Here is a 25,556-nt window from a genome sequence, read left to right as displayed (position 1 = left end):
GTATCGATTATCGTGAGCTTAACAAGCTTACCATCAAAAATCGATATCCCCTACCTCGCATTGATGACCTCTTTGATCAGTTGCAAGGCGCTTCTTACTTTTCAAAGATTGATCTGCGATCTGGATATCATCAACTCCGTGTGCATGAAGAAGATATTCCAAAGACAGCGTTCCGTACTCGTTATGGACATTATGAGTTCACAGTCATGCCATTCGGTTTGACTAATGCTCCTGCTGTTTTCATGGACTTGATGAATAGGGTCTGCAAACCTTACTTGGATAAGTTCATCATTGTTTTCATTGACGACATTTTGATATATTCTAAGACGCGAGCTGATCATGAGCAACATCTCCGTCTTACTTTGGAACTCCTAAAGAAAGAACAACTTTTCGCCAAGTTCTCCAAGTGTGAATTCTGGCTTAAAGAAGTTCAATTCTTAGGACATATTGTCAACGAACAAGGTATTCATGTGGATCCCTCCAAGATCAGTGCGATCAAGGATTGGGATACACCTACTACCCCTACTGAAGTTCGTTCTTTTCTTGGTCTAGCGGGTTATTACCGCCGCTTCATAGAAAATTTCTCGAAGATTGCAGTTCCTCTAACTGCTCTAACTCAGAAGAACAAGCCATTCGATTGGGGAGTCAAACAAGAGGAAGCGTTTCAGACCTTGAAACAAAAGCTTTGCGACGCACCTGTCCTAATATTGCCTGAGGGCAATGATGATTTCGTCGTTTATTGTGACGCATCTAAATTAGGTCTCGGCTGCGTCCTAATGCAAAGAAACAAAGTCATAGCATACGCATCAAGGCAGTTGAAGATACATGAGAGGAACTACACCACTCATGATCTTGAGTTGGGTGCAGTTGTTTTCGCTCTCAAAATCTGGAGACATTATTTGTACGGTACGAAATGTGTGGTTTTCACTGACCACAAAAGTCTTCAACATATCTTCAATCAAAAGAAACTCAACATGAGGCAAAGACGTTGGGTTGAACTTCTAAACGACTATGACTGCGAAATTCGCTACCATCCTGGTAAGGCGAATGTCGTAGCCGATGCATTGAGTCGCAAGGAACGTACTAAGCTTCATTGTGTACGTGTCCAATCTGTTATTCAAACCGATGTCCAAGCCCGTATATCTCAGGCTCAACAAGCTTGTGTTTCACAAGGTTTGATGGATAAGGAATTTCCTTATCACATAACACCTGCTCTTGAATTAAAAGACAATGGATCGTACTATTTCATGGACCGTTTGTGGGTCCCAAGCCAAGATGATCTTCGTACCTTGCTTATGGATGAAGCCCATAAGTCTCGTTATTCCATTCATCCTGGCTCAGATAAGATGTATAAGAATCTTCGTATTCAGTATTGGTGGCCTGGTATGAAGAAAGACATTGCCTTATACGTATCCAAATGCCTTACTTGTCTTAAGGTTAAGGCTGAACATTAGCGTCCTTCCGGATTATTGGAGCAACCAGAGATCCCAGTTTGGAAATGGGAAAACATTACTATGGATCTCATTACCAAACTCCCGCGCACAAAGAAAGGTCACGATGCCATCTGGGTAATCGTTGATCGTCTTACCAAATCAGCGCATTTCTTGCCAATCCGTGAGGATTTTTCGGCTGACAAACTTGCTCAAATCTACGTGGATGAAATTGTAGCTAGACATGGTGTTCCTTTGAGCATCATTTCTGACAGAGATGCTCGTTTCACTTCTCACTTTTGGAGAACCATGCAATCTGCTATGGGGTCCCAACTTAATCTGAGCACAGCTTATCATCCGCAAACGGATGGTCAATCTGAAAGAACAATCCAGACACTGGAGGATATGCTTAGAGCTTGTGTGATCGACTTTGGTGGTAGTTGGGATTCACATCTTCCATTGATTAAATTCTCTTACAACAACAGTTATCACTCCAGCATCAACATGGCTCCTTTCGAGGCTCTCTATGGTCGAAAATGTCGTTCACCCATCTGCTGGAATGAGATTGGCGAGGCTCAGCTTACTGGACCTGCCCTCATTTTAGAGACAACAGATAAGGTAAAGAAAGTTCGTGATAACCTTCAGACAGCTAGAAGCCATCAGAAGAACTACGCGGACTTAAAACGCAAGCCCTTGGATTTTCAAGTCGGTGATCGAGTATTACTTAAGGTCTCGCCTTGGAAAGTGTGATCAGATTCGGAAAGAAAGGAAAACTTGCACCTAGATATGTTGGACCATTCAAGATCGTCGAAAGAATCGGTAAGGTAGCCTACAGACTTGAGTTACCTCCTGAACTTGGAAATGTTCATCCAACCTTTCACGTGTCCAATCTCAAGAGGTGTTTAGCTGATGAAAACCTCCACATACCGCTTGACGAAATTCGTGTTGATAAAACACTGAAGTTTGTTGAGAAACCGGTAGAAATCATGGAACGTGAAGTCAAGTGGCTTAAACGCAAGCGCATTCCTTTGGTCAAGGTTCGTTGGGAATCTAAGCGTGGACCCGAGTTTACTTGGGAACGTGAAGATCAAATGAAGGTAAAATATCCGCATCTTTTTCCACGAGTTTCCTCTAAATAAATTTCGGGACGAAATTTCCACAAGTAGGGGAGACTGTAACATTTGTGCCTGTAATCATCATGAACAGTTCAATTATCAATAAAATAATGTTATTTGATCCCAATGTTTGTTTGGTTGTGTTTTGCATTTTTCATGTTTTGACTTTCGTTCAATTTCAAACTCTACATCGCTTTCTGGAGCATTATACGCAAAACTGGTGCGTAAACGTACTCAGTTTAATGCGACAAATACTCCGGAACATCAACATACACTCAACGTACCTTAAATAACCTTTACATAACTTAGAAATAAGTTTTGAAGGCTTTGGTATAGCAAAAACAAGTTAATTCGCTTACAGGGACTAAACTTGACAAACTGCGAAAGTATGCCAATCTGAACTGTAACGAACATTCCGGAACATGCCCATAAGTTAAACATACCATAAATATCCTTTACATGGCTTAGAAATAGGCTTTGAGGGGTTTGGTATGCTAAAATAAACTTCTGGGTCATTCAGGGACTAAAAGTGTCAAAAAGTGCATAAGTTTGCACTTTCGCGCATAACTTACGTTCTGAATACATCCAGACATCCAAAAATTTATGTAAGCATCCTTATATTATGCCTTAGTGTTTGGCATGAGAAAAATCCATTCGTCGCATCATTTGGATCGTCTTTCGTGTTTATACGCATTCCGTCGTAATTAAGCGAACATCGCGATCGTACGGCCAAACGAACCGACATCCGACATATTTTTGGGCATGTTTCATGTCCCCAATGTTTAGGCATCATTTTAGGGCCTTAAAGATGGCTTTACAGGTCTTAGAAGGGCTGGAAATAGCTTAAACACGCAACAGGGACCAAATGTGTAAATTCTGCAAGTGGTGCAGATCAGAGAGGGCCAGGCGGCCCGCGTGAGTTCTGCCCAAATGTGAGGCGGGCCGCGTGGGGATGTCTGACAGAAAGATTTCGCATTTAATGCAGAATCTGGCCTTTCGTTCGATCAAGGGGCAATGCCTTTTCACCCAATGAAGAGCCAAGGGTCAAGTTCACTGAACTTATCCACTGGACACATGTACGCACGAGATCAAGGCACGATATTCGATAAAACGATCCTAACGGTTCCACATTTCCTATAAATACCCCCCCCCTTTAGTGTAAAAATCACAAAATCAGATCCTAAAGCTCTAAGTTGAAACCATTGTTTCATACCTGAGCTGTTTGGTCTTGATTTGCACTCGGGGACCCTCCGTAAGTCTTCTTTCGCTCTTTTATTCGCTTTTCGAGTCCGAAAGTCAACGTTTAGTTGACTTTCTGCATTGGCCAGCTTATGGTCGATGCGAAGTTCATGGAACTTCATAACGTGAGCGTGATCACGATGGTTATGGTCCGTAGTGACCATACCTACTGATTACCCCGTTATCTAGGCTCAGTGACGAGTCGTAGTTTCGGCCAAAATGTGCATTCTTGCATATTTTGTAACCAAACTACTCGTGAGCATCAAAGCCGTTTGTTTTGATGTCAAACCTGTTTTCAAACTTAGTTAAGCATGTTCTAACATGCTTAGCTCGTCACTTTTAGTTTAGTGCTTATATAGGGTCGTAAGGTAAGCGATCTAAACCATCGCTTATGCTTTCGAACCCGACCCATTTGGTCGGTCATTAGGACCTGACCAAACACACTAGGTGACCATAGCTATAACCTTCCGAGGTTATACCTTGTGGTCACGATGTTAGGCGTTCCAGACGCGTTCTACGCGAACGACGCGTAAGGTGGCATAAGCTACCTAAACGGGTCGTGATGGACCGTAAGCACTTAGGTTAAGTTTCATTTTAGTATGTAGGCTTTGTTAAACCATATTACACGAGTCTCCATACTCGTTTGGTTTACGAACCCGCGTACTGTCCGATCCTTCCGATTTGGTCCGGTATATTAACATAAGCTACCTATTAGGTGCCGTTGATATTCCGTGATCTTTAGCATTATCTGGTTATTATACAAGGAACTCAAAGCAATCTCAGGTGAGTACATAGAACCCCATCTTTTACTGTTTTCCAAACTGTTTTGGGGTGAAACACATGTGCCTATCTGTTACTTTCATGCTTTCCATGTTTTCACATCGTATATCTGCTATGCTCATTAGTACATTATAGTACATGATTTCATTACATTTTATGCTACGTATGCCCATTGTGTGCGTACTTAGTACATTTGATTTACATTACATTTCTGTTGCATATGTTTACTCAGCATATGGACACATTGATTTACATGAACATTTCTGTTGCATATGTTTACTCAGCATATGGACACATAGATTTACATGAACATTTCTGTTGCATATGTTTACTCAGCATATGGACACATAGATTTACATGAACATTTCTGCTGCATATGTTTACTCAGCATATGGGCACATTGATTTACATGAACATTTTCGCTGCATATGTTTACTCAGCATATGGGCACTTTGATTTACATGAACATTTCTGCTTCGTATGTTTACTTAGCATACTTAGTACAATTGTTTACATCACATGCCTTCATTTTGTTATGACATTTGGTTTGTTTAACATGGGACAATACATTCATTAACATTAGCTACGCCGTTCGTTAGTAGGTAGTGGTACCATAGGAATTGACAACTCCCGTTTCTGAAGTCCTGGGTTTGATAGGACTGGAAGGAATGACCGAATTCGATATACATAACTTAGATAAACCTTTAATTTGTTTAAGGGTTTATCGCCGCAGTCTCAAGGCTTGGATGTATGCATAGTTTACAATACCACATAAATGTTAATATCATTAGAGCATGCATTTCCCGCAGAACATAACGCTGATTTAAACCACGTTTTACCTCAACGACTTGTTTTGTGCATATGGTTTAAGTTGATACATTTCGCTTACCATACATGATACATTTTGGGATTACACATTACATGATTTACATTGAACATAAACACGTCAACATTGACATACACATTTGGTGGTTTACATTTGAACATAAACATTTGACATGGTTTACAATAACACTTGACATTTGGTTTACACATGAACAATTTACATGGTGGATTGGTTTGGGCAAATGATTTAAGTAACGTGGCATATGTAATATGATACAAACATGGTGGATACGCCGCTGGTACTTCCTATATATAAATGTTTGTATGATATTACATATCGTGGCGTTATCTAAGTCATTTCAGTTTAGACACATCACATTTTACATAAATAACATTTTCTTCACAAGACATTATTTTCACAAACAACTTATCTTATTCAACTCATTTTACTTGGTAATTCGTTTAACCTTGCACTTATCTATACATATCGTTTGATGTTATCGTTTTTCAAATGATTTACAAAGCAAAACAAATTACAAGGTTCATGACTGACTGTTATTAAACATTCTTCAAAACTCAAGTCATGAACCCCATTTTCACAAAACCTATGTATCTCACAGGCATTTTTATGCTGACGTACCTACTTTCACATGTGTTTTCAGGAGCTATTCCATAGGACGATGATCATGATTCTAGGGCGGACCTGTGCCTTAGAGCCTAAAAATGAAGTTTGAACTAGCTTAATTATGTTTTGATTTCCGTACTCTCTTTCTAAGACAATGTAACACCTTTGTTTATAAATAAAATACAACTTGTATGCCATGGTTATGTAACAATTTAATTCTGTCTACGACACTCCCCGGCGTTTCCGCCGCGGTTGCATGTTACACGCGGCCGGGGTGTGACACCTGCATTGCCAGCCCCTCTTCCTGCTCCACAGGGTCAACAAGCAGCTCCTACTCACGCAAGAGCTTGCTTTGCATGTGGTGATCCTAACCACTTTGCAAGTGTCTGCCCAAACAGAGTCGTGAAGCAAGAGCCACAACAGCAATCAGCGCATCAACAACATCAACAGCAGTAGCAGCAGCAACAACAGCCAGCAGCCTGCGGACGAACATTCAACATCAATGTCCGCCAGGCCCAAGCTGATAACAACGTGGTTAATGGTATGTTTCTTGTCAACTGTATATATGCTTCGTGTTTATTTGATACTGGAACCGATAACTGTTTTGTATCGTTAGAATTCGAAAAGCTCCTAAACCGTAAACACGCTAACCTCCCTTCGACGTTCTACGTAGAAGTTGCCACTTGAAGAACCGTCACTGTTAATTACGTTCTACGTGATTGTACGCCTGAACTCAACAATCACGTCTTTCCTATCGATCTTATCCCGATGCAGCTTGGTAGTTTTGATATCATAGTAGGCATGGATTTTCTTCCCGAAAATCGTGCTGAAGTTGTTTGCTTTGATAAAATATTTCAACGACGTGTCTCATTCACAAAATTTAACAAAACTAAAATATATTCCACTCCTTAGGGGAATGGGGGTAGTGCCATTTTCTCCGTGATGGGGCAATAATCACGCGTGGATGTTTGTAGTTTTCCACCGCCACCAACATATTCAACGGTGATGGAAGGTTTGGCGTGATAAAATCAACGAGTGATGGGTTATGAGTGATAAATGGTTGTGAGTGAGTGTGAGAGTTTATTGTTGAGTGTTGTGAGTGATGGCCATTGCCACTAAAACGGTTGTAAGTGATGGAATAATGGTTGATGACATGACGGAATTTGATTAGATGTTGTGAGTGATGGAATTTTTGCAAGTGATAACCACCCCTTCCCCCATAAACCAAACACATCTTAAAAATTCAAAATTATTTAGAATCATAAACAAACCTCTAAATAACAAAGATCGTAAATGTAAAAATAAATATTAAAAATATAATGAAAATAAATTCTTTCATTTTAATAATAAATATAATATAATATAATATAATAATTTCACCAACAAATTCACAAAAAAAAAAAAAAAAAAAATCTATGCACACAAATTATTTCAACCAAATGAAAACAAACAAACAAACCAACATTCTTCGCAGTTTACAAAACTCATCCCGTAAAACCAAATCTCATCTCATCTCATGTAAACTTCTCACACAAATTCACATTCGGAGGGTGATAACACTAATGGCGAATCAACCACCACTTTAACAACATCAACAACAACAATGGCGGCAATTCTCACCGGCGATCGGTACCTCGAATCGCTACTCAAATTCGTCGAGAACAACACCGGACCGTTAATCGAAGGCACACTCGTCTTAAAACTGAATCCGGTAGGTCTTCATTACGTCGAATCGCGGCTCGAATCATTGGCGGAGCTTGAACGGCAGCTCGCCGGAGCTCCGGTGGATTATTTTCGCGCCTATGTTTCTGACCTAGGTGATCACCGTGCGCTGGAGCAATTACGACGGATTTTGCGGATTCTGACGTCACTGAAAGTTGTTTCGGTTGTTCCGTTGCAGTCGTGTAGAGATCCTACCCCTCTGTGTTTGTTGCCGTTTGGTAGGTTGAAGGTTTTGGAGCTTCGTGGATGTGATCTGTCTGCGTCTGGTGTGAGAGGGATTTTGGAGCTTAGGTTTACGCTCGAGAAGATTATTTGTCATAATTCAACTGTAAGATTGATGTTTATTTATGTTGATGATTGATCAACTTAATTGTTTGATTATTGTTAGATTCTAGTTATAATAGGATTAACTCTGCTTTTAGTTGACAATATTAGATAGAATGTATTAGTTAGGGTTAGGAGATATAATTTGATTAGGTTTCGTTTGTGGTTTGATTAGGTTTACTTTGGAGAAGTTTATTTGTCATAATTCAACTGTAAGATTGTTTATGTTTTGTTGCTGTTTTGATTCACAATGCCACACTTTATGTTACCCGGATACTATATACGCCAGGAAAAGGTTTTCGGAGCCTATATATACTTTGGGGGTTTTCGTTATGCTATAGACGTGTTATGCCTTTCTTGTTGAGGTGGAACAGGATGCGTTTCAACATGTTTTTGCTATTCGAATTGCTGAGATAAAGTATAATAGGATTAACTCTACTTTTAGTTGACAATTATTTTTTGAACGGCAAATTTGGATCACCCAATAAATATGGGAAAAAAACCCCTTGTGGGAATCGAACCCAGGACCTATTGGCCCCAAAGTCTTATCCCACCCCCAAGATGCCACTAGGCTATATATTAGTTAAGGTTTATTGTAATACTAGTTTTGATTTGATTAGGTTTCGTTTACTTATCCTCAGTGTATCTTGATTAGGTTTTCTTTGTAAGATTGATGTTTCCATATTTTTATGAATTACAGTATCAGATTGATAGATTCTAATCACAATTGTGTGATTGTATGAACTCTGCTTCGAGTTGACAGTATTAGATAGAATATATTCGTTAGGGTCTCCATAACTAGGAGATGATTGGATTAGATTTCCTTTGTAATTAGCATCGACATCGTTGTATTTTGATTATCTTTTGTACTTATCCTCGTGTATCCCTATATATATAGTTGATTAATAATACATAATAACTCTGGAGAAGATTTTTGTCATAATTCCACCGTAAGATTGATTTTGCATATGTTCATGAACTCAATTGTTTGGTTATTACAGCATTAGAGTGATAGATTCTAATAATAATTGGAGTTAGGATTAGCTATACTTCTGGTTGATAATACTAGATAGAATATATTAGTTAGGGTTTATTGTAACTATCGAAGATATGATTTGATTAGGTTTCTTTTGTAACTATCCTCACTGTATTTTGATTAGGTTTCCTTTGTGATTATCCTCATTCTTTCTCTATATATAGTTGATTAATAATACATAATAACTTACGGGGTTTTCATTATTATATAGACAATTGTGAAGTAGTACCTTTGACATGGCGTTCCTTTCTTGTTGAGGTGAAACAGGATGCGCTTCGACATGTTTTTGCTAGTCGAATCGCTGAGATAGAGCAATCTCCTCAGTGGAAGCGGTTATCGTTTGTTTCTTGTGCTTATAATGGCTTGGTTTTGATGGATGATTCTTTGAGACTCCTGCCTGCTGTTGAAACCCTTGATCTAAGTAGGAACAAGTTTTCTAAAGTGGATAATCTATGGAGATGCAGCAAGTTGAAGCACCTGGACCTTGGTTATAATCAATTGAGAACAATTGCCTCATTTAGTAAGGTAAGGTTAATTGACATTCTTTAAAGCTCTGCAAGTGTTGAGTTGCTGTGTATTTACATGAAAAGATTGTATGTTATTATGAATCAAATGCTAAATACATGTCAAAGCAATGCATTGGGATGCTTGACTATCAATCTAATCAATATGCACAATCTTGATGTTTTATAAACCTTTGGCACGTGATGGTTGGGCCACACCTTTCAATATATCATTAGAGGACCCAAGTTACTAATTAGAGTAAAGTACACGAATGAATCCTATGGTTTACCAAAATTTTGGATTTGGTCCCTAGCTTTCCAAAAGTACACGGATGATCTCTGTGGTTTGCAATTTGTAACACATTTCAACTTTGGCAAAAGTACATGGATGGTCCATGTGGTTTGCACTTTGTATCACATTTAGCCTTTAACTTTGACCAGTTGAAACCTTTAGATTTGTTGGTTGGGGACTAATTGCGTTACAAAGTGCAAACCACAGGGACCATCCATGTACTTTTAAAAAGCTAGGGACTAAATCCCAAATTTTGTAAACTACAGGGACCATCTGTGTACTTTACTCTATTAATTAATTGTTATTAAAAATAGAAATAAAAACTAGTCCTGCTTTTGTGAGGCAGCAGTCAATAACCTACTTTCAGTAGTTTGGTTCTCTCTAACGGTGCTCAACTTAGTGGTGGTTTAACAATCAAATCAAACATACCAAATAATACCTTACAATCCTTATTTATAGAGTTATGATATCATGCAAATAATTACTCTTGGAAGTATTATCATTTAAGGAACTATATACGTGTGTGCAACTGCAGGTGTCATATCAGATTGTAAAATTGGTGTTGCGGAACAATGCTCTGACTACTATTCGTGGGGTGGAGAATCTAAAATCACTAGAGGGGCTTGATCTTTCCTACAATATTATTTCTAACTTTTCAGAACTAGAACTCCTAGCTGGTCTTCCTTTACTTCAGAATTTGTGGTTAGAAGGAAATCCAGTATGTTCTGCCAACTGGTACAGAGCACACTTGTATAGCTTCTTCTCTGATCCCGATAAGGTAAGAACTGGAAAAAAAAATATGAGAGAAAAATGCCCGGATAGTCCCTGTGGTTTGCTCCATTTTCACCTATAGTCCCTAACTTTCTAAAATTACCACTATAGTCCCTAATTTTACCCTCCTGTTTCTCGGACAGTCTCTAGCGTGGATGAGGGTTAGTTTTCTCAGTTAAGTGGATGTGAAATGTCAAAAGTACCCCTTAGTAATAAAAAAATAATAAGTGGGGCCCACTTTTTAGCCATCTTTAGTCCTTAATATATATAATAATTAAGGTGGGCCCTTTCTCTCTTTATAAAACCAGACCATAACCTCCCACCACCTGTACTTTTGATTAAGGTGTGGACTATAGCCCTAATTTTAGAAAGTTAGGGACTATAGGTGAAAATGGAGCAAACCACAGGGACTATCCGGGCATTCTTCTCAAAATATGATAATGATTATTATCAAGTAAAATGTCATTTGCGTCCCTAAGGTTTGACCACTTTTGCGACTTTGGTCCGAAGGTTTGTTTTTCCGTATCTGGATTCCAAAGGTTTGAAATCTTGCCATTTTCATCCGACTCGTTAACCCAATCCCTATTTTAACGTTAAGTCAGGGATATTTTCGTCCTTTTACCTATTTGTTAAGTTTTATAAGAAAAGTCATAACTAGAAAGTCAACATAGGTGTATCTTTACTTCTTAATAGTGTTTTTTTTTATTTTAATAGAAAATGTCTAAAAGGACGGAAATACCCCTCATTTAACGGAAAAAATGGATGGGGTTAACGAGTTGGATGAAAATGGCAAGATTTCAAACCTTTTGGATCTAGATGCGGAAAAACAAACCTTTGGACAAAAGTCGCAAAAGTGGCCAAACCCCAGGACAAGAAATGGCATTTTACTCTATAGTGATTATTATCCTTTGTCTAGTTTGTCATCAATGCGGCATTTAGTGCTTTTCTAATGTGTAAATTGCAGCTGATATTAGATGACAAAAAGATCTCAACGAGAGAGGTTTGGAAGCGACAGGTTATAATTGCCCGTAGGCATAAGCAACCGGCTAGCTTTGGATTTTATTCTCCAGCTAAACATGATGCTGAAGGAGAGGGGAGCGTTCACACAAAAATGGTCGGTAATTAGTAAATTGGTTTTTGGATGTGTTCTTTTGAAAATGATTATGTGATATTATAATCAGAATCAAATAATCGACTTTAATAAAAATAGGCTGTAGGAGATAGTGCTTGGATGTGCATGTGCTGCTAGAGGTTGTAATAATCAGAATTCTGATTACTCAAGTAATCAATAGATAACAATGGCCCGAAAGTATATTCTTGTAAAAGATAACTGGGCATATTGTGGAACTTGAGTAATATTAGTTTAGGTTTAATGAAACGGTATATAGTAAAATTATTTTGCCCTTTAGACGTTTAGTAATTTGTTTTTTTTTTTGGATCTGGTATGCAACTGATCATCCAACACCAATCCTTAAAAAATCAGATAATTAGAAGCATAATCAGTTTATGTTTATCCAAACATTAAAAACTGATTATTACGACTTTATTTGTTTGTAATTTTAATACTTGGTACTGTACATATCTATGTAGGATAACATGAAAGGAAATAAAATAAATGCTATTTGGATTTCCTTAACCGTGATTACTTCTTTTGACTTATTTGCAGAGGAAGCTATCTCGTGTTGCCAGCATTGAAAGTGAAACAAGTGTTATTATATATTCTGATGATGACTCTATTACGTGCGATGATGAGGATCTAGGCAAACACGATATTGCTGATTTAAGTAAAGAAGCTGAAATTGTTGATATTATAAAAAAAATCGAGTGCATGAAGAGAGAGCGGTCTGCTTTATGGCTCGATGAGTTTCATAGGTGGATGACTTATGTTCCTGATGATCATATGAAGGGCAATTTGCACAGTGGGATTCCCTTAATTCCTAGCAAAGAAAAAGATTTTAGAAAAAAGAGAAGAATAAAACGTTTCGGTAAAAAATCACGATATATATCGGGTTCTGCTGATGTTTTTGAAAATGTCCACCGTCTGGAACTTCAAGAATCTTATTACCCGTATGATGATCTGTCTGTCAATACGGCATCACATGAAACTGAATATGGGCCTATTTCAAATCGCATGAAACTGAAATCGTATCATGCTAAAAATGGTATCAAAGTTAAAAGACGTGAAATGACAATATTGGACACAGTGAGTGATATTATTGAAGCGCATTCACCCTCGGTTTATACAGGATCACCACCTCATTATCAAGAGGATATTCTTCATCGTCGCCATAATTTGGAGGAAGAATTTTTGCAGCTATCTGTTGAGTCGTATTCTGTGCCGTCTTCCGATAGCGATACAAGTGATAGTGGAAATGAGCAAGTGGAAATTGGATCGCCTGTTCATAATGAATCTACAACTGCTGAGCGTTCAAAAAGTATGGATAGCTTATCGTTTTTCTCTTGTGAAGATTTGCAGAAAACGATAGAGAGCGATTTACAGAAAACGATAGAGAGCGACTCATGTGATGGTGAAATAGTCGGTCTGGTGAAGCAAGAATCAAATTGGTTGGACCAAAAAATGCGCAAAAGAAAACCAAAAACGAGAGTTGTGTCTCTTGACGAAATGACAGTACAAACAGATGATGATGATAATGATTCACATAAATTTAACTACAGTACACATTATCGACATGAAGAGGCCAGCATAAGTGATTACCAGATGTTGGTTCAGGGTATGTATAGTGGCAGTTTCAACACATATTAATATCAATAGTTCTATTCGGGTAATTTTTCTTCTCTAATGGGTCAAACAGGTAAAATCAGAAAAGTTAGCTTATAAGAAAATGGGTCAAAATTCTCCCAAGGGTATATTAATGGATAAAAACTACTAAATTAAATGTTTCAAAGTGTTTGACTAGTGTTGAAATAGTATAAATTCTCTTAAATATATATGAAAATATATATGATTCACTAGTTATTTCCAAAACGTTTGAATTGTTTGGTTAAAGCGCATTTCGGGGTCAACCCAACCCCCGTCTAACCTTCCAAATTTCCAACCTCTAGTTAATGGGACACACTCTATTGATGCAGGAGGAGGGATTCTTCCTGAAAAAATCTTATCGGGTCCGGGAACAGGAGAGTTTATATCAAAGAACTTCAAAGTAGATCTTGCTAATTTTGGGGTTGAAGAAACATGTAGGCAATATGTGTCTTGTCATTGTTTGTTTGAGGATCCATCTGGGGACATCAAAAGGTATTGTTTCATAAACATCCCCTTATGTCGCAACCATTAATAAGTTATAACTTATAATGTATGCATCTTACTGATTAAAGCATCCACATAGTTGTTTTATGAGTGATATTGAAACTTCTAAGCTTAAAAGCAGTCATATCCTTGCTCCAAATTCTATACCCGAATGATGCATGTGAGAGAAGTCAGAATATAAGGATGTGAGGAAAATAATAATACAATCATGGTTTTGCAGTGTACTGGGACTTATTAATGTCTGTTGAGGCCACCCAAGTATTCAACTTTTTTAAATAAGTTCACCCATATCTTTGTTGATTATGCAAATTAGGGTTCGAATTCTTCAGAGAAAAGATACGTGTTCTTGATTCGAATTGGTAATGTTATTGTGATACATACAATACATATATACAAGGCAGATTTAGATAGTAACTGCCGGAACTTAGGAATAATAATAATAACATAATAATGTAACCTTAATAATAAAACTATACTATATAATTACTTATGAATATATCTAGCTTATATCTATGATCTAATACCCTCCCGTAATCTAGATAGGTGCAACATGAAGGAGCTCTTTGAAGTGGTAGAAATCTTTCGGCTGCAGGGCTTTAGTAAAGATATCAGCGGCTTGATCTTTGGTTGAGCAGAAGCTTATTTCTATCTCATCGTTCTTGATAAGATCTCGAATGAAGTGATATTTGACTCTAATGTGCTTGCTCTTACCATGGTAGACGGGATCTTTGGCGAGACTGATAGTGGATTTATTGTCACAGAAAATTGTGGGAGGACAGTCCATGTTAAACATCAGATCATTTAAAATTCCTTTAAGCCATAGGGCTTGACATCCGGCCATTGACAATGCGATGTATTCTGCTTCTGTGGACGACAACGCTACAACCTTTTGTTTCTTTGATTGCCAGGCGATGGCTCCTGATCCCATGTGAAAAACGTAACCGGAGGTGCTCTTGCTATCATCCACATTACCTGCATAATCGCTATCACTGAACCCAATCAGTTTTCCTTTGCTGCCTTTTGAGTAGGTTATGCCTTCATTAATCGTTCCCTGTATATATCTGAGTATCCGTTTTCCGGCTTCCCAATGACTCCTTTTTGGTCTATCCATGAAACGACTTAATTTACTCACAGCGAACATATGATGTCTGGACGTGTATTTGTCAAGTACATTAGGCTTCCAACTAGACTTCTATATAAGTTTTCATTCACTTCATCTTCAGGATCCTCCTTAGACAGTTTCTATCCGTATTCCATTGGTGTTGTGATTGAGTTACAGCATTTCATGTTAAATCTTTCAAGTAAGCTCTTCGCATACTTCTGTTGTGACAAACTTATGTTACCGTTTTCTTGTTTTACTTCCATTCCTAGAAAGTAATGGAGATTCCCAAGATCAGTCATCTCAAACTCCTTCTTCATCGAGTGTTTAAATTGATTTATCATATCTAGAGAGTCACTCGCTATAATCAGGTCATCAACATACAGGCATATCACCATTCGAGACTTCTTTGATACTTTAAGGGACAAAGTGTGTTCATACACACATTTTTTAAAGCCATTTGATCGAAAATACTCGTCTATTCTGCTGTACCATGCTCTTGGAGCCTGTTTCAATCCATATAATGCTTTCTTTAGATGACATACTTTTCGTTCTTCTCCTTTCTTAATATATCCTTCTGGTTGCATGGTGTAGACTTGTTCGTTTAACTTTCCATTCAAGAAGGCCGTTTTAACATCCATTTGATGTAAGTACCAACCATGACGTGCTGCTAATGCTAGGATCAGTCTTATTGTATCGAATCTAATCACAGGAGCAAACACGTCTTGGTAATCTATTCCATATTTTTGATTATAACCCTTTACCACTAGCCTCGCCTTGTATTTGTCCACATTCCCTTATTCGTCATATTTTGTTTTAAATATCCACTTCACTCCGATTGGTTTTTGATTCAGTGGAGGCTCTACCAGTTCCCAGGTCTCGTTCCTTTGTATTGATTCAATTTCTCTATCCATTGCTTCCTTCCAGTTTACATCTTTTACAGCTTCACTATAGTTAGTGGGATCAACATCTGCATATAGAACGAAATTGGCTGCATCATTTGAGTTTAATTGATTGTCTTCGTACAGCCGATCAACTTGTGTTTTCGTCATGGGTTGAGTATCTTGATATATTTCGGTTATGTCACGAGTTCTAAGTTCTTCATTTTTTGAAGTAATTGATGATACGTCGTCTTCTGACCTGTCATTTTGGATGCTTTCATCTTCGTTGTTCATCTGACTCCTATCTTGATCACTATTGTGTGAGTTAACATCTTGAACTTGATCATCGGCTTCGGACTCCAGATCTGCAGACTCCACTTCTTGATCATCATTATTTTCGCAGGTCAACTTAATATTTCTGTGGTTCTCATCAGTGTTGGATGTCTCCCAATCTCGGCCTTCATCAAAAATGACGTCTCTGCTTATGATGGTTTTATTTGTTGTCAGATTGTAAAGTTTGTAGGCTTTACTATTCTCACTATATCCGATGAATATCGTTTTTTCTACTTTATCATCAAGCTTTCCACGATGTTGTTTTGGTATGTGTGAATATGCTATGCTTCCGAATATTCTTAGATGATCTACACTCGGTTTTCTTCCACTCCAAGCTTCATAAGGTGTTATATCTTGTACACTCTTTGTGGTGGATCGATTCAGAAGATATGTTACACATGCAATTGCTTCTGCCCAGTAAGAATGTGAGAGTTTCTTTGTTTTCAGCATGCTTCGGCTGAGCTCCATTAGCGTTCTATTCTTTCGCTCCGCCACTCCATTTTGTTGGGGTGTGTAACTCGTTGTTAACTGATGATGTATACCATTATCCTTAAGAAATCTTTGAAAATCATGGCTGTAGTACTCTCCACCTCTATCCGTGCGTATTCCCTTTACTTTGTGATCTACTTGATTTTCTACAAGTTTCTTAAAGATTTTGAACTTTGCAAGGGCCTCTGACTTCAGCTTTAGAAAATAGACCCATGTCTTCCTCGAGAAGTCATCGATAAACGTTATAAAATATCTGCATCCACCTATGGAATGGGTTCTCATAGGCCCACATATGTCGGAGTGAATTAACTGTAGAGGTTGTGATGCTCGCCATCTTGCTTGTTTGGGAAACGGTTTCCTTGTGTGTTTTCCAAACAAACAGCCTTCACACAAATTGTGAGAAAATTTCAAGATTTTTGGTAAACCATTGACGGTATTGTTCTTTCCCATGCTGTGTAGTGTCTCGAAATTGATGTGACCATATCTCCGATGCCATAAAACCGAAACATCTTGTATTATCATATTACAGACTCTTGGTGTTACATCATGTGTTAGGTTCAAAGGAAACATTTTGTTTCCTGTCATTCGAACTGTTCCTATGCATAATCCTCTCGGATCTTTGATTGTACACTCCTGATTCTGAAACCTCACTTCATATCCCTTTTGCACTAATTGGCCAACACTCAGAAGGTTGTGTTTTAAACCTTCAACGTAGAATACATTCGGCACCTTATTCTCTATACCCTTGACCTTGATTGACACATCTCCACACCCTAAGACTTCGAGTTTTTTATTATCTCCTGTCCTTACTTCTCTTTTCTCGGACTCATCTAATGTAATAAACAGATTTTTGTTCCCAGTCATATGATTGCTACGTCCGCTGTCTAAATACCAGCAATCCTCTTTAGTTACTTCCTCTACATTAAATATCATAAACATGGTTTCATCATCTCCGTCATTCTCATCTTCATGCATGAGAGCATTGTTGCTCTTTTCATTCTCTTCTTTCCGGTTACAAAATCTCGCTGTGTGTCCTAATTTTTGACAGTTATAACAACGGATCTGTCCGTTATACCTTCCTCTTCCCCTGCTTCTTCCTCTTCCTGCATAATCAGATCGAAACTGTCTTGACCGATCCTGACTTTGGATTTGAAATGCTTGTTCCACTGGTGAATCATCATACTGTTTTAATCGCAGTTCATGTGACTGCAGAATACCGAGTAATTCTTCTGTCGTAATCGAATTTAAATCTTTAGATTCCTCTATAGCCATAACCACTATAACCACTGATTCATATTTTCGGGTGAGACTTCGAAGAATCTTTTCTATAATCCGCTGTTCTGGGACTTCTTCTTCATTCAGCCTTAATTGATTTACTATCACGGTTGTTCTATTTATATATTCCTCTATTGATTCACTATCTTTCATTCGTAAAGCATCAAATTCACACCGTAATGTTTGAAGTCTTACCGTTTTAACCCTGCGTTCTCCTCTGTATGCTTTGTGAAGGATGTTCCATGCCTCCTTAGCCGTTTTACTGGTCGCTATTCGTTCGAAAACGATTTCATTCACAGCCTGGAAGATTATGTGTAGGGCCTTCTTGTCTTTTTTAACCTTTTCTTTGTAGATGTTTTGATCGTTTTCTGACGCGTTGGCAACGATCTCATTGTACCCTTCATCTATAATTGTCCACAGATCTTGTGACTCCAGTAGAACTTTCATTTGTATGTGCCAGTGGTAATAGTTTTGCCCTAGAAGTTTCGGAATTTGAGTTTGAATTCCAGCGTTTGACGTTGCCATGATAATGATTTACAGTGATTATGAATTGAATTTGCAGATTTGAATGATGTAATATGTGAGTGGATCGTTATATGTGGCTCTGATACCACTTTGTTGATTATTCCAATTAGGGTTCGAATTCTTCAGAGAAAAGATACGTGTTCTTGATTCGAATTGGTAATGTTATTGTGATACATACAATACATATATACAAGGCAGATTTAGATAGTAACTGCCGGAACTTAGGAATAATAATAATAACATAATAATGTAACCTTAATAATAAAACTATACTATATAATTACTTATGAATATATCTAGCTTATATCTATGATCTAATAATCTTGAAACTGCTTTCTTGGCCACCCAACTGTTTGGCTGAATTAACATAACTAGTCGATTACCACCTGCGCTCTGCAGTGGGTTCGAAACGTAGATAAAAATAAGCAAACCGCGAGAGTTAAAGCTGTTTGATGTTTTAGTTAAGGGGCTAAACATTAGTTGAGGGGCTAAACATGTCATTATTAAAGTTGAGGGGCTAAACATGTCATTATTAAAGTTGAGGGGCTAAAGTTGTTTATTATTAAAGTTGAGGGGCTAAAGTTGTTTTAGTTAAGGGGCTAAACATGTCATTATTAAAATTGAGGGGCTAAAGTTGTTTTAGTTAAGGGGCTAAACATGTTATTACCAAAGTTGAGGGGCCAAAGTTGGTTGATGGGGCATAATAGCAGATTTATAGTATATAAAATGGATACATACTTCGGTGGCCTACAAAGTAGTTTCAATATATGGTTAACCTTGATGAAAAAGTTGAATACTTGGGTGGTCTCTGCATGCATTATCCCATTTTTAATTTTAACGTTTATGCTTCTACTCCATTTTTAAACACTATTATTGTTATATCTTACTACCTTTTCCTGATTTATTGATTAACAGCGGAATGGCATTATTACTTATCTGTGAGCAAAAGTTGTATGTTGTGCTCCTCAATGGCAGACATGATGGGTCAGGTTAGGTTCGTTGCGGTATGACCATTAAGCAAATTGGAATTGGGTTATAACTTATAATCCCTTAATACTACTACTTATGCTATTGTTTCTTCTTTCCATTCCGATAATTTGATTCTCAATTTTGCAGGATCTAGCGCGAGTCTAGTTGGTTGCCTCGGAACAGAAGATGTCAAAGAGGTTTTAGTAGGTTTAGGACTCCAGGCAGTGAGGTGAGTTAAGTTGGTATTTCAATACTTGCTCTAGTTAGAGGTGACAGTATCGTTGAGTCAGGTAACGGGGTCAGAACTGGTTATTATTGGTACGGGTCAAGTTGGGTTGACATGAAACAATATTTTTTATATTTTATTATTGAGTACACGGATGATCCTTGTGGTTTACCAAAATTTTGGATTTGGTTCCTAGCTTTCCAAAAGTACACAGATGGTCCATATGGTCCATGTGGTTTGCACTTTCCAAAAGTACATAGATGGTTCATGTGGTTTGCACTTTGTAACGCATTTAGTCCCTAACTTGGACATGCTAAAACCTTTAGATTTGTTGGCTGGGGACTAAATGTGTTACCTATGCAGTTAATGCGGAAAAATATCGAATATCGGTCAAGGACCGATATTTGAAGTATAGGTTATCTTGGTGAGATATCGGTAATTTTAATAATGCAGAATTTATATATATAGCAATTTAATTCCAATAATTCAGTGATACATCAGTGATATATTGGTTATATCGGTCTAATATCGGTGATATATCGGTTATATCGGTCAAATATCGGTGATATATCAGTTATATCGGTCAATATTGCTGATAATATTTTGACCGATATTTGACACCAATATTTTACTAAGGGACCGATTACCGATATGACCGATATCGCCGATATTAACTGCATAGTGTGTTACAAAGTGCAAACCATAGGGACCACCCGTTTACTTTTGGAAAGCTAGGGACCAAATCCAAAATTTTGGTAAACCACAAGGATCATCCATGTACTTTACTCTTAATTATTTAGTATGTCAATTAGTTGCATTAAAGATACTTTGGGGAAAACTTTGAAGTGTTTGACGCATTTGACTTTTTTTATGTAACCCGTTAGAGATAAGATATAACCCGAATCGACTCAATTGCCACCTATAGCTCCAACCTACACCATGTTTAGTTTGTCCAAAATTCAGTGAACCCTGTGCCCGTGTTCGTTTCCCCTTTCTCTTAACCAAAATTTCCTGTTTTTGTAGGGCTTTTTTTCTTGTCATTTCAATAGAAACATGAACGGAGTTGCGCACACCAATTGTTGTGGCAAATCGATTTCTTGATTATCTTCTTCTAATAATCCATTTTAGCTATTCACTTCCATGATTAATGATTAATGTTTTTCAGTCACAAATTACATTTCATTGTTATGAAAATGAAATATCTTAAAGTTTCTGACAACCGAGTTCAGTTTTTGCTAACAGTGTACGACAAGAAGTTGTTAATTACAGTTTAGAAAAGACAACAGATTTTCTACCTTCTAAGTACTGAACGGAACATTATTTATTCTGTGACTGTAAATTCTTATTTTTTTGGTTTCCTTTTTGCCCCTTTGAAATTTGATCACAACGTTATTGACGTCACAGGGTGTACGCTAATAGAGGGGCAAGGTATATGTTCATAACTAGGAGTATAGAGAAATCAAGGCTGCTTATATCTATGCTGGAACTATTTCATTCAAATGCCAACAAGAAAGGGTTTCCTCTTGTAAGGTGATTAGTAACTTTTCATTAAGGGGTGTTTGGATGTTTTGAATGTGATTGTGTGCTAGTAAATTACCTGATTTAGATAATCAGTTGTTATATGGTGGCCTGTTAAAAATGTGTTTGGATGTACATCTGTTTTGCTGCTTCAGTTGTAATAACTAGATAATTAGGGCTGCAAACTAACGAACGAACACGAACAAGGCCCGTTAAGGACATATGTGTTCATGAACACCTACCAAACGTGATTTTTTGTTCGTGTTCGTACATTAAGGAAATGAACATGTTCACGAACACAAATAAAATCGCGAAGGCTAGCCGCGCGGGGGGGGGGGGGGGGGGGGGGGCGCTAGACCTTGAAGCCCTAATCGTGAATGAAATTAAAGAATATAAAAAGTTTAGATAAACTAATAAAATGCACAAAAATCTTTAATGAACACCATAAACAAACGAACATGAATGAATGCTCACGAATACATTACTGAACGTTCACGAACACAATTGAACGAATGAGACATCTGATCGTATTCGTTCATTTAGCTAATTAAACGAAATTTCTTGTTCATGTTTGTTCATTTATTAAATGGACGAACTTCCCGCCGAACGGTTCACGAACTGTTCGCTGAACGTTTGGTTCGTTTGCAGCCCTACTCCTAAGATAATCATAATCAGATGTTTGAGTGTTTGCCAAATTCTTATCATTTAAAAAAGTAATAGACAAATTACTAGAAGGGATGTTTCTGCTAAGAAAGTAGAAACATTTTGTGAAGTAGGATCTAAATTAGGTTAAAAGACGCTATGCATAGGTAATTTTATTTTACCCTCAGATTATTAGTTTTATTGTAGGCGATTCTCCAATAAGACGAAAAAGTTTCAAAATTAAATAAAAACACCTCCTAAAATGATGGTTGAAACTGAGAACGACAATTAACTATTTTTACATGTGTATCCGGTTTATTTTGTCCCTGATTGTTTGGCTTTCATCTGTATGTCAGTTTGGATAAGATCCAGGTTGCTTTGTTTGAGAGGGATGTCTGTGGTTGAAACTGAGAACGACAATTAACTATTTTTACATGTGTATCCGGTTTATTTTGTCCCTGATTGTTTGGCTTTCATCTGTATGTCAGTTTGGATAAGATCCAGGTTGCTTTGTTTGAGAGGGATGTCTGTGGAGGGTCAAAAACAAACATCCTTCAGTATTCCATGGTGCTCTTTTGGAACAATAAATCTCAAGGTATATATTGTAATATTCATGGAAAAAAATGAATAATACTTTCTTGTCTGTAACTACCTTACCATGTGGCTGTTGCTCACTTAACTATTCTTGGTGGGTTGGGTTGACCTACAAACACTTATTTTGTCCATTTGTAAATTTACACGTTTAAATTTACATGTATTCGTAAATAATGCATATATGTGTGGGCGCTTGGGGGGCAAAAGTGAAAGTGCAATAATTTTAATGTTATTTTACTAATTTTGTGAAAATAACGTTAAAAGAGGGGGATGGTTAATCATGCATCATGTGGTGGCATTGATAGCCGAAAGACAAGGGAGTGCTACATGCACTAATTGGCCTTTGTCTTAATTGTTGAGTGTTATGTGCCTTATGTCCAAGGCTTGATGCAAAACTACTATCGAGCCGGGGGTCTCACTGGAAGCAGCCTCTCTATTCCTAGGGGGTAGGGGTAAGGTTGTCTACATATTACCCTACCTTAGCTTTGCTATTGGTGGGATTTACTGAGTATGATGATGATGTTGTGACATTTGAGATAAACCATTACCCGAATTGACCCATTTAATTTTAGTTAATTGTATATCTATCTTGTATTAAAACATGATTTTTCCTTGTCAGAGAATGAATGGTGTTCAAGATCATTGTTTGTTCTTGGAGGGCATATGCTTGTGTGCATTGAGGATATCTCTCAGTTTGGTTTTGATTCCCAAGACATATTTACTCCATATTTCTCTCTTGATACCTGTTGTTTTATTGCAAGTGCATTGGAAATGGTAAGCTATCACATAATTGTGATGAGAATTTAAAAGTGATATCATTACGGTAATAATACGAATGTCTAAGTAAATGGCTTACTACCATGGGTGTAACAAGCTGAACCAAGCCCAAGCTCACCTAAGCTCGAGCTCGGCTCGTTTCGAGCTCTATGTTTAAACCTCGAGTTGGACTCGTTTATTGTTATTAGGCTCACCTGGTTTAATTATTTTTTTTATACATGTGTATAATTATTTATATATATAATACATAATATATAATGTAGCTGCGTTTATCATAATTATATATATGTAATAATATTCAGGTACATTGGAATTTAATACTCCAAACTATGATCCATTGGCTGGTAATAATTTGTACTGTAATGTGACCAAGGACACTCCTAGCTTTCACCTTCATTACTAAATGCAATCCCACTCCAACGGAAAATCAACTCCGGTTATCTAACTATAATATATATTGTTCAACTGTTTCAACATTTTGATTGAGATAAAAATCAGTCGATTGTTTATTAATGTTTTTTTGTTAGTAGGATTTGCCTTAGCAATGAAAGTGAAAGTCAGGAGTGTCATAGACCCATAGTTTGGGTTATTAAAATTCAATTTGCCTAATATTTATCGTGTAGTTCTATATTTATCATCTCAACATAAAATGATTATATTTATGTAAAATTGTAAAGAGTTAAATGCCATTTTAGTCCCTGTGGTTTGGGCCATTTTGCCAGTTTAGTCCAAAGGTTTCATTTTTCGCCTGTGGATCCAAAAAGGTTTCACCATTGCCATTTTAGTCCACCGGGTTAACTTCATCCATTATTTCTGTTAACGAGAAAGACAATTCGGTCATTTTATATGGCCGAATTGTCATTCTAGTTAACAGAATTACATTTAAAATGACCGAATTGCCCTTCTCGTTAACAGGAAAAATGGATGAAGTTAACCTAGTGGACTAAAATGGCAATGCTGAAACCTTTTTGGACCCACAGGAAAAATATGAAACCTTTTGACTAAACTGGCAAAATGGCCCAAACCACAGGGACTAAAATGGCATTTAACTCAATTGTAAATAATAGGCTCGTGTAGGCTTACGAGCCTAGTCAAGCTCGGTATAACTGTATGAAGCTCGGGATCTAGCTTATTTGTTAATGAGCTCTAACTTAGGCTCGAGCTTCTCGATTCGACCTTTTAGCAAAAGCTGATTCCGAGTAGCTAATGAGCCCTCTGCTCTTTTACACCTCTACTTACTACTCTAATTAAACCAAATTAATGAAACTATTGTACCTCTGTTTTCAGGTTATAGACACCAAAGAGAGGTGGTGTGTGACATTAACCCTCAGCTCTGTTACATCAGAGTTCACCCCTTGGGACTTAGCCATGACATCAGAAAACGGTTCACTCAACAGCCCGGGTGCGGTTCCTGTGACCTGGAAGCTGAGGTTGTTCAGCGAAGACGGTTTGCTCAAATTCATTGCACTTGTGAAGGCACTCCATGCCGGAGCTGGACCCGCGTCTCCTTTAAAAATAAGATACGTTTCATAGTTGTCCTTCCTACTTTCACTTGTTTATATAATATGATTTAGGTCTTTCAGCATTATTCATTTTATTCATTGATTCCCTTTTGAGTTTTCGGTTATAGTTTTGGTCACTTGAAATAGCGTTTTCTTGTAAAGGTCGTTTTGTGCAGAATAAATGTATAGTGTTGTGGTCGAAATAATATTATGGTTCTAAAATTTTGAATGATAAACAATCTGCAATGCTTGCATGTTTTCTTTTTCTTCTCTAAATTCTGTTCTCTTGTGTGTTGTCCCATGATTGTCTTTAAAGTTTGCCCTAAAACAACTCGTAGGAAGACCGATAACCTTTTAAGTTTTGAGGTTAAGGTATCTGGAACTTGTGTTGGCAGTAAAGCGTGAATCGGTTATTAGTTATCTAGCTATACTGTGCAACTTTCTTTCATTTTCTATGCCAGATCATCATCTTGATCACTACCTGATGAATCAGACTTCCTTGACATATGTATATATCTGAATCCAAAAATGTGTTATCCTCTAGGTGAGGTTTTCGAGAAGTATAGGAATACGATAACGTGAAGATAGAGGTTGGTTTATTGGAAAATAATGATTGTAGTTACGTCGTTTGTAAAGCTTTATGTTAGTGGGTTTGTTACTGATGGGGTTTTTCGGTTGTAATAACTACGACCGTCAAATAGCTTGTGGCTTGAAACTCACTGAAATAAACTCTTCGAAATCAGCTTGGATAATAAACGAGCTGAGTTGAGGTGACTTGGTTTATAAACGAGTCAACTCA

At 37.5% G+C, this 25,556-nt stretch overlaps 1 protein-coding gene across 3 annotated transcripts; it reads left to right on the top strand.

Annotated features, from left to right (window-relative positions):
- Positions 1-7,492: 7,492 nt before the first annotated feature.
- On the top strand, positions 7,493-25,033 carry LOC110909307. 3 transcript variants are annotated; one of them, XM_022154343.2, is made up of 12 exons: positions 7,493-8,064; positions 9,364-9,621; positions 10,427-10,669; positions 11,627-11,776; positions 12,329-13,394; positions 13,753-13,915; positions 19,445-19,518; positions 19,646-19,727; positions 21,129-21,254; positions 22,373-22,479; positions 23,098-23,252; positions 24,543-25,033. In XM_022154343.2, the coding sequence occupies exons 1-12, from the start codon at positions 7,618-7,620 to the stop codon at positions 24,786-24,788; spliced, it is 3,117 nt and encodes a 1,038-aa protein (XP_022010035.1). In that variant the 5' UTR covers positions 7,493-7,617; the 3' UTR covers positions 24,789-25,033. The 3 variants fall into 3 exon arrangements, with proteins under 3 accessions (XP_022010035.1, XP_022010041.1, XP_035838751.1); XM_035982858.1 differs by having other exon boundaries at positions 7,945-8,064; positions 9,308-9,621; positions 24,543-24,993; XM_022154349.2 differs by lacking the exons at positions 22,373-22,479; positions 23,098-23,252; positions 24,543-25,033 and adding an exon at positions 22,241-22,304.
- Positions 25,034-25,556: the final 523 nt, after the last annotated feature.

Source organism: Helianthus annuus, chromosome 14, assembly GCF_002127325.2.
Source record: "Helianthus annuus cultivar XRQ/B chromosome 14, HanXRQr2.0-SUNRISE, whole genome shotgun sequence".
NCBI classification, from domain to species: domain Eukaryota; kingdom Viridiplantae; phylum Streptophyta; class Magnoliopsida; order Asterales; family Asteraceae; genus Helianthus; species Helianthus annuus.
The sequence above is the reverse complement of the archived record's forward strand: the minus strand, read 5'-3'. Positions and strand labels throughout refer to the sequence as shown.